At 51.7% G+C, this 13,947-nt stretch overlaps 2 protein-coding genes and 1 long non-coding RNA gene across 7 annotated transcripts in view; 2 read left to right on the top strand and 1 right to left on the bottom strand.

The window, feature by feature from the left end:
- HOXA3 (homeobox A3) overlaps positions 1-2,931 on the top strand; it is a 45,492-nt gene extending 42,561 nt beyond the window's left edge. For all 5 annotated transcript variants that reach the window (XM_040472383.1, XM_040472385.1, XM_040472384.1 and 2 more), the window contains one exon: positions 1,190-2,931. In XM_040472383.1, the coding sequence (XP_040328317.1) occupies positions 1,190-1,989 (800 nt within the window). In that variant the 3' untranslated portion in view covers positions 1,990-2,931. The remainder of the gene's footprint in view (positions 1-1,189) is intronic.
- Positions 2,932-6,538: 3,607 nt separating this feature from the next.
- Positions 6,539-9,795, top strand: HOXA2 (homeobox A2). Its single transcript, XM_040472389.1, has 2 exons — positions 6,539-7,931; positions 8,580-9,795. The coding sequence occupies exons 1-2, from the start codon at positions 7,535-7,537 to the stop codon at positions 9,317-9,319; spliced, it is 1,137 nt and encodes a 378-aa protein (XP_040328323.1). The 5' UTR covers positions 6,539-7,534; the 3' UTR covers positions 9,320-9,795.
- A 334-nt stretch (positions 9,796-10,129) lies between these two features.
- On the bottom strand, positions 10,130-13,875 carry LOC121028582 (uncharacterized). The gene is made up of 2 exons (XR_005789320.1): positions 13,633-13,875; positions 10,130-10,264 (listed from the first exon to the last, which is right to left on the bottom strand). It is a non-coding gene; the product is annotated as an uncharacterized LOC121028582 (long non-coding RNA).
- Positions 13,876-13,947: the final 72 nt, after the last annotated feature.

The raw sequence follows: 13,947 nt of genomic DNA on the forward strand, positions 1-13,947 counted from the left end.
CAAGTGGGGCCTAGTGAGTTTGGAACCCCTTCTTGTTACACTCTAGGAGTTAGGACCTTTGGGCATAGCAAACCTGAGCTCCACACTCTCTTTTTAGCATAACTCCTTTCTAGTGGAACAGTGACATCCATCCCACACTGAAATGTGGTAGAATAAAAGCAGGCCTAGTCACCATCCAAGTCAGAATCAATGCTTTGCCTATAAACAGAGCCTATTTTTAATTTTTGCTCCAGTAGATGGAGTGGCTGCCTTACCTCTGGGAAGGCCCTACTCAGATTTAGTACAATGAAGGCAGCCAGGGATCTCCTGGGGGTGGGGATTTGGACTTGTCATGCTAATAGGAACCACTTGGGCCTACCAGAAACTAGACTAGAGGACAGGGCCTGGGTCTTAGGCTTCCCAGCATCTTGGTTACCTTTCCCCCTGCCTTCTCCAGTTCCCAGTACTCTGCTCTGAGCCTGAGCATCTGGGACCCTGCAGAACCAAGGTGGGGGTAGGGCGAAGGGGAGGATAGGAGGGTACAAGATTAGTGGATTAAATTGGGGAGGCAGCTTGATAACATGAAGAACGCTTTAAAGGGACCCGGCCAGGGGCCTGGGCCTCCCCACCAGAAATTGGTACTTTCAATGTGATCTCTTCCTTTGGGCACAGAAGGCCTTCCAGATTGGGGCTTCCACTCCACCTGCCTCCACTGGGTAGACCAAATAAGTGGCCAGTTGAGGCAACTGTGCAATCCTTCCATCAGACAGTGAAAGAGAGAAAGGTTTATTGAGTGTATAATAGGTGCCCCACATCCCAGTTACTGTGAAGGGAATGAAGATGGGAGACCTGCCCATAGGGAGCTTGTAGTCTGATAGGCCTGAATGACTGCATGATTCAGAAAGTGAATAGCTCCAGGAAGGAAATACAGATCAGGAAGGCAAACTGGGGGTTCTGCTTTCCTATCTCTTGCCCTTAGGGAAGCCTGTGATTTGCACCTTAACTGAATGAGGGGCTAGCTACCCAGCTGCTGGCACTATTTCCCCTCCAGGACAGAGGACAGCACCTAGGTCCTCCTCCCCCCTTCTGGGCCCTGACAGACCGAGGGATCTTGGGCCCTGGAGTGAGGAGGGGCCTGGCGGGTTCAGGGGCTAGGCGGGGCCTCGGGCAGCCCCTGACGCCACTCTCCCTCTCTCCTCTGTCCTCGCAGGGGAGAGCTGCGCTGGCGACAAGAGTCCGCCTGGGCAGGCGTCGTCCAAACGGGCGCGCACCGCCTACACGAGCGCGCAGCTGGTGGAGCTGGAGAAGGAATTCCACTTCAACCGCTACCTGTGCCGGCCGCGCCGGGTAGAGATGGCCAACCTGCTGAACCTCACAGAGCGCCAGATCAAGATCTGGTTCCAGAATCGCCGCATGAAGTACAAGAAGGATCAGAAGGGCAAGGGCATGCTGACGTCATCAGGGGGCCAGTCCCCAAGTCGTAGCCCGGTGCCCCCCGGCGCGGGCGGCTATCTGAACTCTATGCATTCGCTGGTCAACAGTGTCCCATACGAGCCCCAGTCGCCCCCGCCTTTCTCCAAGCCTCCCCAGGGTGCCTATGGGCTGCCCCCCGCCTCCTACCCCGCACCCCTGCCAAGCTGCGCGCCCCCACCGCCCCCACAGAAGCGCTACACCGCGGCGGGGGCAGGGGGCACACCCGACTATGACCCGCACGCTCATGGCCTGCAGGGCAACGGCAGCTATGGGACCCCACACTTACAGGGAAGCCCCGTCTTCGTGGGGGGCAGCTATGTGGAGCCCATGAGCAACTCTGGGCCTGCCCTCTTTGGCCTAACTCACCTCCCCCACGCCGCCTCGGCAGCCATGGACTACGGGGGTGCTGGGCCACTGGGCAGCGGCCACCATCACGGGCCCGGGCCAGGGGAGCCTCACCCCACCTACACGGACCTTACCGCCCACCATCCTTCTCAGGGAAGAATTCAGGAAGCCCCCAAGCTCACCCACCTGTGATGGTGGGCTCGGGGCTGCGCGCCAGGAGAGTACCCCCCCCCCCCGCCCCCACCTTTCTTCGTCGTTTCCCTGTTTTGTTTTGTTTTAAGATTCTTCCTGTCCTCTCTTTTCTGTTCTCCGCCCCTTCTACCTTCCCCTCCCCCTCGTTTTGTTTTCTTTGGTAACGCGTTTTTATAGTTTATGTGACGTAGCAATCTTGGTTGCTGGAATGGCTGTCAGTATCAGTAGCGATGTTTATCTCCTCCTACCCCCTCGCTCGGCCGCTGGCCCTGCACCCTTTACTTTCTCTACTCTTTGATCAGAAACAGGGTATATGAACAAATTTTCTAGCCGAGTTCTTCAATGTGAATTTGTTCGTACATTATGGCTCCCGAGGGGAAGCAATTACTTTTTTTTTTTAACTTTTAGATTTTTTTTAAATTGCACTTCTTGTAAAGAGCGAGAAAAAAATCAAAGGCGCTTTGAAACAGGGGCTCCCTGTGCAAGGACGACTAAGTGTACGTCTTTCCGTGTGTGTATGCTGGTGAACAGTCAGATTTATTTATATTTTTTTTGCAAGCATTGAATAATCTAAGTTTTAAATATTATTTATCCCCATCCGTTCGTATTTATATTAAAGAAATTCTGTACCCTGATTGTTCAGAAGGTTTCTTGGGCCTTTTGTTCAATAGTGTATTGGCGTACATAGAAAAATTTTTTATTTGAAAGGGAAATATAATTCCTTTATAAAAACGGTAATGATGCAATAATACCAGAGAGGATCCAGCTTTTGAAAAGACTGATTTAGGTTTGTAACATCCGGCCAAACTGAAAAAAAAAAAAAAAACAATCTGTAAACGTGAAAAATGCTAGATTTGTTTCGAGAGTTCTACATTCCTTGCTGCTCACATTCTGAGAAACTGAACAACAAAAAAAAATAAATAAAGTTTTTATTCTGAATAATATCCGTGTTCAGAAGGGGTTCTTTGGCCGAAGACGGGGGTCTGCGTGGAATTCAGGCAGAGGCGAAGTGGCTTGAGCAGGCCGCGGCAAGCCCTCTAGCTCCGGAGTGGGGCCTGGCCGGGCGGCTCGCCCGGGAGCGCAGCGACTTCTCGGAAGGCTGTGGGAGCTCCCGGAGGCGGGCAGCTTTGCAAACCGCCGAACGCCAGCCCGCTGGGCAGCCTGATTCCCAGCTGCCACGGAGGGGCCAGCCGCAGGCGCAGAAGCTGCGTGAGTGCAGAGTGCGGGAGAAACAAAAGGCCGCGGGCCGAAGCGCGGCGGGGACGCACAGGTGCCCGAGAGGCCCCGCTGGGGAGTAAGGCAGGGCGTTCTTCTCCAAGATCTTCCTCTAGGTCGACGAGGACCAGTCAATGCCTTAACCCTGGGAATCGCCAGCCGCGCGGAGGATGGCGAGCGTTTTCTCGAGCAACCGGACTCTCAGTAGATGCTTTTCGGTCCTTTATCGCCCTAGGAGGAAAGAATCACTCCTAAAATCGCCACGGGGAGCTAGGAGGCTCGAACCGGACAGCCTCACCCAGGTCTCCGGCAGAAGAAAAGAAAGGCTGACTCCCAGGAGCCTCCCCGAGCCCTTCCCTGGACTGTTTGAGTCCCAGCTTTGGCTTCATCCTGGAATTTGGGATCTGGCATTCTCTGGATTTATTTCCTCTCCTTCATCCCTCCTCGTTCTCCTTCTGTGGCCCCAGGGGGAGGAGGGGAGATAAGGGAGATTGGCATCTTTCTAATAAAAATGCAATTTTATAAGTATTTCTTTCTCATGATGCTACAGGGGCTAAATGTTACATTTCTACTCCTGGATTTAAGATAGGGCTACCTACTGACTGGCTGGCAGAGGCAAAAGCAGGCACAGGAAAGGGAAATATTTTCATCTTCAGATTAAAGAACTGCTTGGAGAAGGAACCAAATTCAGAAAGTGTAAGCCTCAGAACTGTATCCCCATCAACATCCCCTTTCTAAATTGGAAGCAAGGAACCACCTGCGTCTGGGGATCAGAAGCATCTGATGTGAGAAATAAATCCTCCTTCTCCCTGGATTGTATCTTTCAGAGACGGAGGTGAAAAATGTCGCCATTTTGTTTGCAATCCAAAATATCCATCATCATGGCCACTATCTTTCCCCTGAGAAGCTCCCTCAGCTGATCTTTAGAAACAGGCACTGGAGCCATTTTTGGGTATCTCCTGGGTCCACAGGAGCTGCTTTTAGGGGACCTTTTCACATTTTAAGAAAAAGAAAAAGGCTCTGAAGGTATAAAGCCAGGTAGCTGTAGAGATCTGAGTTTTTCTCTCACAGCCAGAGATGCTTCTCCCCTATCTGTTCAGGGGCTCCTGATACACATATTTTTTTTTTTCATTTTTGAAAGAGTTTGGGTTACAGAAGGAGTAGATCTACTCCCCACCCCACCCCAACCTCCCTGCCGAAATATGGCGCACCTCAGAAATGCAGAGTCTGGAAAACCAGTCTTTGTGAGGACTGGAGCGTCTGCTCTTTTAGTTGTTCAGATCTGAACTGAGCAGGCTAAGCAACACGGAAGTCTTATGAGTAATAATTTTAGAGAAGTGTATAAAATTACCTAGTAAAATAAGGAACAGTGGAGAAAGAGAGAGAGACGGAAAGAGAGAGAGAGAGAGAGAGAGAGCCAGGGAGCTCTACCCATTCAGAGAGGGAAATCTTTCAGGGCTATCACTATTTGAACCCGTTTCCAAAATCTGCTATTTAGCTGAGAGGCAACTGGTTTGGAGGCATCCTTCCTCCCTCAGGACACAGATTTTTAAATGAAATTCCAACATGATTTCCCATATCTTGGCAATCAAAACATTCGTTTTGGGTTTCAAAGAAAAAATATTGATCTCACCTCCAGCTTCCAAGATATTAAAAATAAGTCCTTATTAAAAGATTCCTGGGTTAAAGCAATAGATTTGGGGAAGATTTCAGTGTTGAATGGTCAAAGAAAAGGGTTTGCTTCCAGATGGTGTTTGAATTAAGGCCGCTGAGGCGAGCAGAAAGCTCTCACCCACGCAGCCCCTGACAAAGCCTCAGCGATATGGGGGCAGCGCTGCTCTCTCTCCGTAGCTCCCCCTCCCCTTAACCCCTCAATATTATTTCTGGTAAAAGCAAATGGCAAAAGCCGCTATCCCAGAATCTGCAAAGCACCTTTCCTAAAAGCAGCCTTATAACTCTTTCTGCTGCCAGAAAGATATATTTTAAAAGACTAGTTTTCCTTGTTTACTTGCGTTTCCTGCTCTCCTCTTTGCTCGGCCACATTTGATCTTGGAAAGAGCTCGAAGCTGAAATGTGTTCTTAAGGGCCAGAAGCTGTCAAGGCTTTTGGTGAGCAAGATTGATCGCGCCCAGACTTCCTTCAGAGCTTTGTTTGGAATAAAAGCAAGAAAACTGAAAAACCTCACATTTTCCAAAATAGCGTCTCTATCTGTAAGGCAATGCTGTGGGCCAGTCAATGACGGAGGCCACTTTATATGTAATTTCCAACCCAAGACCCTTTGATGCCGGCCTTAGAGAAGGAGTCCTAGCCTTGTGCTGCGGTCGGCCTTTCTTGTTTTCTACGTAGATTTTTCTCCCCCACCAACCTCTCTCTCCCTGGCCATCAGAATGATTTATTTTCCTGCCACGGATGCCTGCCGGCCTGGGGGAGTCTGATCACTTGGTCCATTTCAAAGGAAGCAAAAGCGAATCATCATCCTCAGGGTTTGAGGGAAAAGAGATACCTTCAGATTTCTCTCTCAGCCTCCTCCCCTCTTTCTGGCTTGGTGGATTTTTAAAAAGTTATTGTTTGGTACCTAAAGGTGTTATCTTTTGAACCCTCCAGCACAGTCCACGATGCCCTCAGTCTCAAGTCTCCGAATTGGAAAAAAGAGAGGGTGAGGAGAGAAAAGAGAACGTTTATAATTCCTCCTGAGGTTGCCCTCTCTCACCTGCGATGCTGTTTCCCACAACAGAACCTGAGTGCAAACATCCCTGGTGGCCAAGGAGCGGAAAGGTGCGGGAGACAATTTGGGCTGCCAGGGAACACGAATTGCATCTGAACCAACAAGCCCCCAATCAGAGCGACAAGGACCAGGAGAAGAAGGAGAGGGAAAGAAAAAGAAAGAGAGAGAGAGAGAGGAGTAAGCGCCTTCTCCTTCCCTGCTGCTAACTTCCAACAGACTTCCTGGAAATCAGAAATACTCACCGCACCCGAGCCCTACGGGTATGAAACCCAGAATGCCAGGAGCCGCAGGAGCCTGCTCCGGGTGGCATTGCTTTGGTTGGTCGCCGCCCTGGCTACACAGATTTGGACACATGAACCTGGGGTTGTTGTCTTGCTTGGCACATGCATCTATCTTTCTTGAGCCACTCCTGAAAAGTTGATGGCACCGGAAGGTTGGGAAGCTTCGAGAGCCGCCTCCCCGTCTTCCGCTTCCCTCTGGAGCCAGATGCATAGCTGCCTTGGAAAAGCCGGCTAACAATGGGCCGGGGTCCGGGTCCGGCGGGGGGGGGGGGGGGCGCCCACCCCCCGCGGGGTTTGGGGGGGGGGGCGGGGGCATGCGGGAGGGGTTTGGGGAAGGAGAGGTGGACAGAGGAGAGAGGGAAGGGGACAGGGGGGAAGAGGAAAAGAGGGAAGGAAAGAGAGGAAGGAAAACAGGAATCACTTCTGAGATCCAGTAACTGGTTTTAGAAGAGGTAGAGGAAAATGGAAATAAAAGAGGGGAGACCCCAAAATGAATCCTCTCTTTTCTGTGTCTTCTCTCTCTGTCTGTCTGTCTCTCCCTCCCTCCCTCCTTCCCTCTCTCTTTCTTCTCCCAGTCTCATCTCCCCTCTCCCTCTGCTCCTTCCTCCTGCCTTAGCAGAACTTCTGTGGCTGGGATGCGGGGCTCTCGGGTGTCAAAACTTTGAAGATTAATGGATTACTTTGTTAATGACTGCAGGCGTCAGACTGAGGTGCTTAGATGATTTGTGAGGTGCGAGGCGTCTTCCCGACAGTCCCAAACAATGCGCGGAGTGTGCGGGGGAGTTAGAGGGCAGCCGCCGGCGGGCCCGGCAGCAGGGCTCACACTCGCACACACTCACACACTCACACACACTCCCAAGCGCACACACCAGGTTCTGTGCTGATAGGAGGCAGGCAGGCACCCTCGCCCCCACGCACTCCCGGGCATCCCCACCCACACCCACATATATGTATTTTTGCCCTGAAAAAAGTGTAAATAAAGCCTCGCTGGCCCCCAATGAGGCGTTCCTTCCCGACTTTTTTGGATCAATCAAACAGACAGTGGCTTCTTTTGATTAAAGCCCAAATTGTCATTGGGCAGAAGCAATCATGTGACAGCCAATTCGGTCCAATTTCAACCTTGTCTCCATGAATTCAATAGTTTAATAGTAGCGCGGTCCCCATACGGCTGTAATCAGTGAATTAGAAAAAAAACACCCCAGCAGCGATCTTCTATGATAGATTTTTTTTTTCCTCTGCTCTCGCCTTTTTCCCGGGCCTTGCCCCCCCAAAGCCCCTCCAGAAGAGGGAACTTTTTCTCCGAGGGGGCTCCAAGGAGAAGGCCATGAATTACGAATTTGAGCGAGAGATTGGTTTTATCAATAGCCAGCCGTCGCTCGCTGAGTGCCTGACATCTTTTCCCCCTGTCGCTGATACATTTCAAAGTTCATCAATCAAGACCTCGACGCTTTCACACTCGACACTGATTCCTCCTCCTTTTGAGCAGACCATTCCCAGCCTGAACCCGGGCAGTCACCCTCGCCACGGCGCTGGCGGCCGCCCCAAGCCGAGCCCCGCGGGCAGCCGCGGCAGCCCAGTGCCCGCCGGCGCCCTGCAGCCGCCCGAATACCCCTGGATGAAGGAGAAGAAGGCGGCCAAGAAAACCGCGCTGCCGCCCGCCTCGGCCGCCGCCGCCGCCGCCGCCGCCGCCGCCACCGGCCCTGCCTGCCTCAGCCACAAAGGTCAGTCCAAAGACTTGGCCCCAGGTCCCGGGACCCTCTGCTCCTTCGGGGCTGCCCGGGGAGCGGTTATGGGGGAGGGGAGCGTGGGCTGGGAGAGAAGGGGGAGAGAGGGAGAGATGCTTGGCTGCCTTCCCTTCCCCTGTGGGCTCAGGAGTGGGTGTGATGGAGAGAAAAGGGATCCTGCGCTGCACAATGAGACATATATATATATTTTTAAGAAGGGGGGGGGGAAACTTTCCCTAACTTGTGTAATGTGGGATGATTTATTTGAGTTGGAACTGACCTCCTCTTGTCTAGTTGTCCTAGAGTTTGGCTTTTTGACAGTAATGAAGAGTGATAGATCGCTCTTGCTCAGCTAAGCAGCTGATGCATTAATTATAAATTGTGGTGTGGCTAATATAAAGTTTGCTCCCGGATGGAGAGGTTGGGGGGAGCCACAGGCAGGAATCTGGTGGAGGTGGAAAGAGATGGGGTCTCCCCGGGCTGGGCTCCCAGGAAAGGCAGCACAATAGCTCCACTGCATCCAGGGGCGGCCATTTTGTTGCAGTTGATCTTTTCTGCTATATTTATTCTCCAGTGGAATAACCCCGCTCGGACCCCTCCACCTCCAACTGTGCGCGTGTCTCTTGTTGGTTTCCCTTTCCGCAGAATCCCTGGAAATCGCCGATGGCAGCGGCGGGGGCTCCCGACGCCTGAGAACTGCTTACACCAACACGCAGCTTTTAGAGCTGGAGAAAGAATTTCATTTCAACAAGTACCTTTGCAGACCCCGAAGGGTGGAAATCGCAGCGCTGCTGGATCTGACTGAGAGACAAGTGAAAGTGTGGTTTCAGAACCGGAGGATGAAGCACAAGAGGCAGACCCAGTGCAAGGAGAACCACAACAGCGAGGGGAAATTTAAAAGCCTCGAAGACTCTGAGAAAGTGGAGGAGGACGAGGAAGAGAAGTCGCTCTTTGAGCAAGCCCTGAGCGTCTCCGGGGCCCTTCTGGAGAGGGAAGGTTACACTTTTCAGCAAAATGCCCTCTCTCAGCAGCAGGCTCCCAATGGACACAATGGCGACTCCCAAAGTTTCCCAGTTTCGCCTTTAACCAGCAATGAGAAAAATCTGAAACATTTTCAGCACCAGTCACCCACTGTTTCTAACTGCTTGTCAACAATGGGCCAGAACTGTGGCTCAGGCCTAAACAATGACAGTCCCGAGGCCCTCGAGGTCCCCTCTTTGCAGGACTTTAACGTTTTTTCCACAGATTCCTGCCTGCAGCTTTCAGATGCAGTCTCGCCCAGTTTGCCAGGTTCCCTCGACAGTCCCGTAGATATTTCAGCTGACAGCTTTGACTTTTTTACAGACACACTCACCACAATCGACTTGCAGCATCTGAATTACTAAAAACATTAAAGCAAAACAAAGCATCACAAAACAAAAACCCCTTTGACCAGGTGCTTTTGCCTTCTTTTATTCTGAGAGTTGATTTTTATTTTCTTTTCTTCCTGACCTACCCTCTCTCTCCTCTAAATGTGGAAGATTTTCTGTTTAGTGATTCTCCTGGTCCAGTTTCAGAGCCATCCTTTACAGATTATTTTGGAGTTTTAGTTGTTCTAAATCTAATCCAACACCCCTCTATGTGATTTCCTGAAAGCAATATATGAGGCCTGCAAGAAAGTGATCATATAATTGTATCTTCACTTTCTTTTTATTTTTGTATTACATTAGGATGCATTGTCATGAGTATTTTTGGTAGAATAAATTCTCCTTTGCTATAAGTAGCTTTCTTATTTTTTCTCCCCCCTCTTTCTCAAGGCTCATAACGGTTTCTTTTTCTTCTTTTAGTCTAACTTGGTAAATAAAATTCTGGTCACAATTCATCTTCTTTTTCAATTTTAATATATTTATTAAGGGGGCATGTTCAAAGTCTTCAGTAGTCAATAACAAAAAAGAAAGCCAGAACCTAGGACTTCTGAGAAATGTTTTTTTTTTTTTCCTCTCTTTTTAAAGGGAATGGATTTGGTTTTTCAGTGTAGAGGTTCAAGCCATAGATTTAAATTGGTAATAGAAACAGGATTGGGCAGCCTCACAGTTGGGCCAAGCCCAAGCTTTTGAAAATGGAGAAATAAAAGTGCCTACAGAAACCACCCAACTCCAGGAAGAAGGAACATGGAGTTTCTTTAACAAGCTACCAGTCTCCAGGTCAATAACTACGTTATCAACAATTCATTTATTTATACACATTTGTTTCAAACATCTACATTCCAACCCCCTCCCCCACAATCCCCGGAAACATTTTCAGTGTGGTTGATTAGTCTCCCAGATGTTGATGGGTCCAGGCAAACAGACCTAAAAGGTAGAGAAAACAAAAATAAAACAAAACATGGTTACTAGCTGGAAAATGCACTTCAGAAAGCGTTCTTTCCAATCCTCTGGTCCAGTCATTCTAGGATTCTTTTTTTCAGGGTCAGAAAAATCAATATTTCATTCTTAAATCTGTTTACATGGCAAATAATGGATCATTAAAGCTTTGAAGCCAGGTTACCAAGTTGAGATTTAAAATGGAGAGTTTCTGCGCCCTAGGTTATAAATTAACCCAGTTTCTAGAGAGAGAAAGAGAAAAAGCACTTTAAATGAAATAGCAATAAAATGTAATCTAGGGCACGTTCCTGGGCTGTCTTGCTCCCCCCCCTTCCCTTCTTATATCTCCCCATGCTGATTTTTTCCTTACTGAGCTCTGTTGTGATGGCTACTTACCGTGAGAAAACGCAGTGTGTAAGCAACATGTGTGGGGGGCGGGTTGATTTAGGAACCCGGCTCTTAATAGTTAAGGCTTGGAAGTTACAATGAAATCGCGATCTTTCTCCATGGGTTTGCACCCTATCTTCCTTCACCCCTTTGCCCCCTACATCCTGACAGCGGCGGAGGCGTGTGAGGACCCCGGCGGGTCTCCAGCCGCAGGCGCGGAGCTGAGCAGGGCAGCCCGGCCGCAGCCAGGGCTGAGCCGCTGCTGTTTGCGATTCGTCCTACGCTCATAAATCAAACGCTTTCTATGAATGAGAATGTCATCAAAGAGATCAATTGCAGGAACACATGCACAAATAAAAATCCTCTTACGTATTTGCCGGGGATCCCCGTCCGAAAGCATTAAGTTAGAAGGCGTTTAGTCATAATTCATTTTTATTGCTCTTTTAAAACAACAGCTTGGCTGAGCCGCGGATGCCATGAGCAGCTCGGGGCCTCGGCGGCGTTTGTCTCCTCCTCGCTCCTTCCCTTTCTAGTAGAAGAGCCCTGAAAGAGGTGCTTTGAGCCCAAGTCGCTTGCAGGCCATCATTTAAATAGTGACCAAGGTCTCCTTTCACCCACTCTCCCAGAGCATTTAAAGAGACTTTAGCTCCAGTCGTGGGGCGCTGGCCTACAAGCCAGGAGAACCAAGAGTCTCCTACAAGGCGGGATGAGCCCCAGGATTTCGTGGGGGGTGGGGTGGGGGAAGAACCGAGCTACGGAAGCCTTGCGGGCTCGAGGCCAGAGGAGACCGCCTTTGTAAGTAACACCAGGAGAGCAGCGCTCTGGGCGGCCAGCCGGGGCGGAGCAGGCTCTGCTGCGGGAGTCCGGCCTTCCGGGAGCCGGGAGCAGCGCGCGGAGGCAGGTCTGTCGCCTGCCTGCCGGAGAGATTGCGGGCCTCTATATAAGTGCATGAAAGCGGTCCCAAGAAAAACACCCCCACCCATGCTGGCTCTGAAAGAGGCCCGGAGGGAGGAAGAGAAGTGGAAGGAGAGCAGCACAGAGGCCGAGAACTAGCAGAGGCAGGAGAACGGTTGCGGTCCCGGGCGGCTTTGTGGCGCTAAGCCCTGCAGCCGAGGGGGTTGCGCAAACCCGGGCCGAAGAAGCCAACAAAGGGACAGGAATGAGGCAAGGAGAAAGAACGTACTTTGGTTCGGAAAGCAGATCGTCCGCAGTGCCAGCGCCGACACTCTCACGTCCTACCGCCTCCTCGACAGGAGCCGCGTCCCTCCCCATCTCAGGAGGCCTGGCACTCCCAAGGAAGCCGCCTCCAGGAGGGCCTCCTTTCCTTTTTTTTCCCTTCTCGAAAATGAGTGTCCCCAGGTGCTGAAATTGGGGTAGGAGTGACCTTTCCTGGCTGGGCTCGCTCTTAACCGTGGTTGGGGATGGGTCAAAGGTCACAGAAAAATACTATTTCAAAAGTAAATGTTTAGGGAAAAATTGTCTTTGCTACTGGGGGAATCCATAGTCAAATGTCTGCAAGAGTTCCCCCTCTTGTGGGGGCAGGTTTGGTGGGGGAACTTCTGTATGTGAAGAACAGAATGCAGAAACCTGAAAGGTTGGCTAACACATTTATGATGTGCCTGCTTCAAACAAAACTTCCTTCTTCTAACTGGGGAGGGAAAACTAGAGGGGAGTGGGAACCCCGTCCTCAGATAAATTTTATCTGTCCCATTCCGATGTGATAAGCAGGGTCAGAGAAAAATCTATACTGCCTTGGCTGCAAAGCCTCTTGGATGATCTCTGGATTTCTTTTACCTAAGAATGCATCAATTCTCGGTCTCAGTTTGGCATTTTCTCTCTACAAGCCAAGGGTTGACACGAAACCTAATAGTAAACAGCAATTAACGACCCCGTCAGCATCAGGGTAGGATGAGGGTGATGGAGAACAGGACCCCTGGCCTGGGATGACGCTCAGATTTGCACGTGTCTCTCTAGAGAAAGACTTGAACGTTCACACAAGGAACTACATAGATACAAAGGGGAGGAGGTGTTGTTGGGGGAAGAAGAAAATGTCCCGTCCACCATCAGCCATCTGTCCACCGCCCCTCCCACCTGCCAGCCCCTAACCCCCCATTTCAGACATGCAGTAGAATGGGGGGGGGGCAGTTAGTGGATAAAGGAAACCCTACCACTCCTAACATCCCCCCTCCAGAAAACAAGCACCACTGTTGGGGCGTGGTGGGGGGAGTTCAGCGTATTTAGTTGGAGCTGTGGTCTCGCCCTTTGAGGCCCCCGCTGAAGCGCGCAGACTCCTGGGTCCCGGGGAGCCGGCAGATGGCCTGCAGCGCACCGCCCGGCCCCCACGCTGGCCACGTCCGCTAGCGTCATCTTTCTCCCCCGCCTCCTACCCTTCAAAATCCAGCGGCCGAGCTGCTCGGGATCCCATAGGGCTCCCGGAGCAAAGCTGAGTGGGGAGGAGAAAGGGGCGGAGAGCGAGGAAAGAGGGAGGGCGAAGAGCCGGCCACCCTCGGCCTTTTCCGGCAACCTTAACTACTACCAATCACCCGCTCCCGGGCGTCGAATTACAAAAGCTCCTCATTGCCTCGTTAATAATCAGTTGCGGTGGGGGAATAGGGTTCAGAGACCCTCCTTGGGGAAGGGAAGGCTTTTTTGGTTTTTGTGTTTTTTTGTTTTTTTCTTGCTCACGTCCCCTCCACGCCCAGCCGGGTTCCTCCCAGCCAACCCTCTGCGCCCTTCCCTCTCCTTTCGAAGCTCGGGGAGCTGGTGGCCTAGCCTCGTCCTACGCCACGGTTCCTCTGCGCTCCTCACTGCCCCGGCACCACAGCAGGGACTGTGTAGTGAAAGCGCCCGCGGAGCTACCCTTTCTTCTCCGCGCTCTGCAGGCTCGGCCCCTGAGCTAGTGGGAGGCCAGCGAGCTCCGGCCCACTGATTCCCAACCCAAGAGAGACGGAGCCCCCTTCCCTTCTCACCTCTTGCCAGTTCATCTTTCTGTGCACGGTGGGGAGGGGGCGGAGACGGGGATGCCTCCCAGCCCCCACCTCCCGGAGGGGGGGGGGAGAGCGGAGTCGGCGCGCGCAGAAGGTGGCTTCTGTTCCCCTTCGGCCCAGCGCTCCGAATCTGCCCTTGCAGCCGCCGCAGCAGCTGCCGCCGCCTGGGCCGCCTGGGGGGGCGACTGCGCGTCACCTAGACTGGAGGAGCGCCGGGGATTTAAATGCCACTGAAACGGTGATCCATCACCGCGGGAGCCAGCAAACTTTCGCAGGAGGCTCAGCCATTGGCTGACA

Source organism: Herpailurus yagouaroundi, unplaced genomic scaffold (assembly GCF_014898765.1).
Source record: "Herpailurus yagouaroundi ecotype Mexico unplaced genomic scaffold, PumYag 100, whole genome shotgun sequence".
Classification (NCBI taxonomy): domain Eukaryota; kingdom Metazoa; phylum Chordata; class Mammalia; order Carnivora; family Felidae; genus Herpailurus; species Herpailurus yagouaroundi.

Coding starts and splice junctions, on each gene's coding strand:
- HOXA2 (XM_040472389.1), top strand. CDS start 7,535: ATGAATTACGAATTTGAGCGAGAGATTGGTTTTATCAATAGCCAGCCG. Junction 7,932..8,579: donor TGCCTGCCTCAGCCACAAAG/GTCAGTCCAAAG, acceptor CCCTTTCCGCAG/AATCCCTGGAAATCGCCGAT.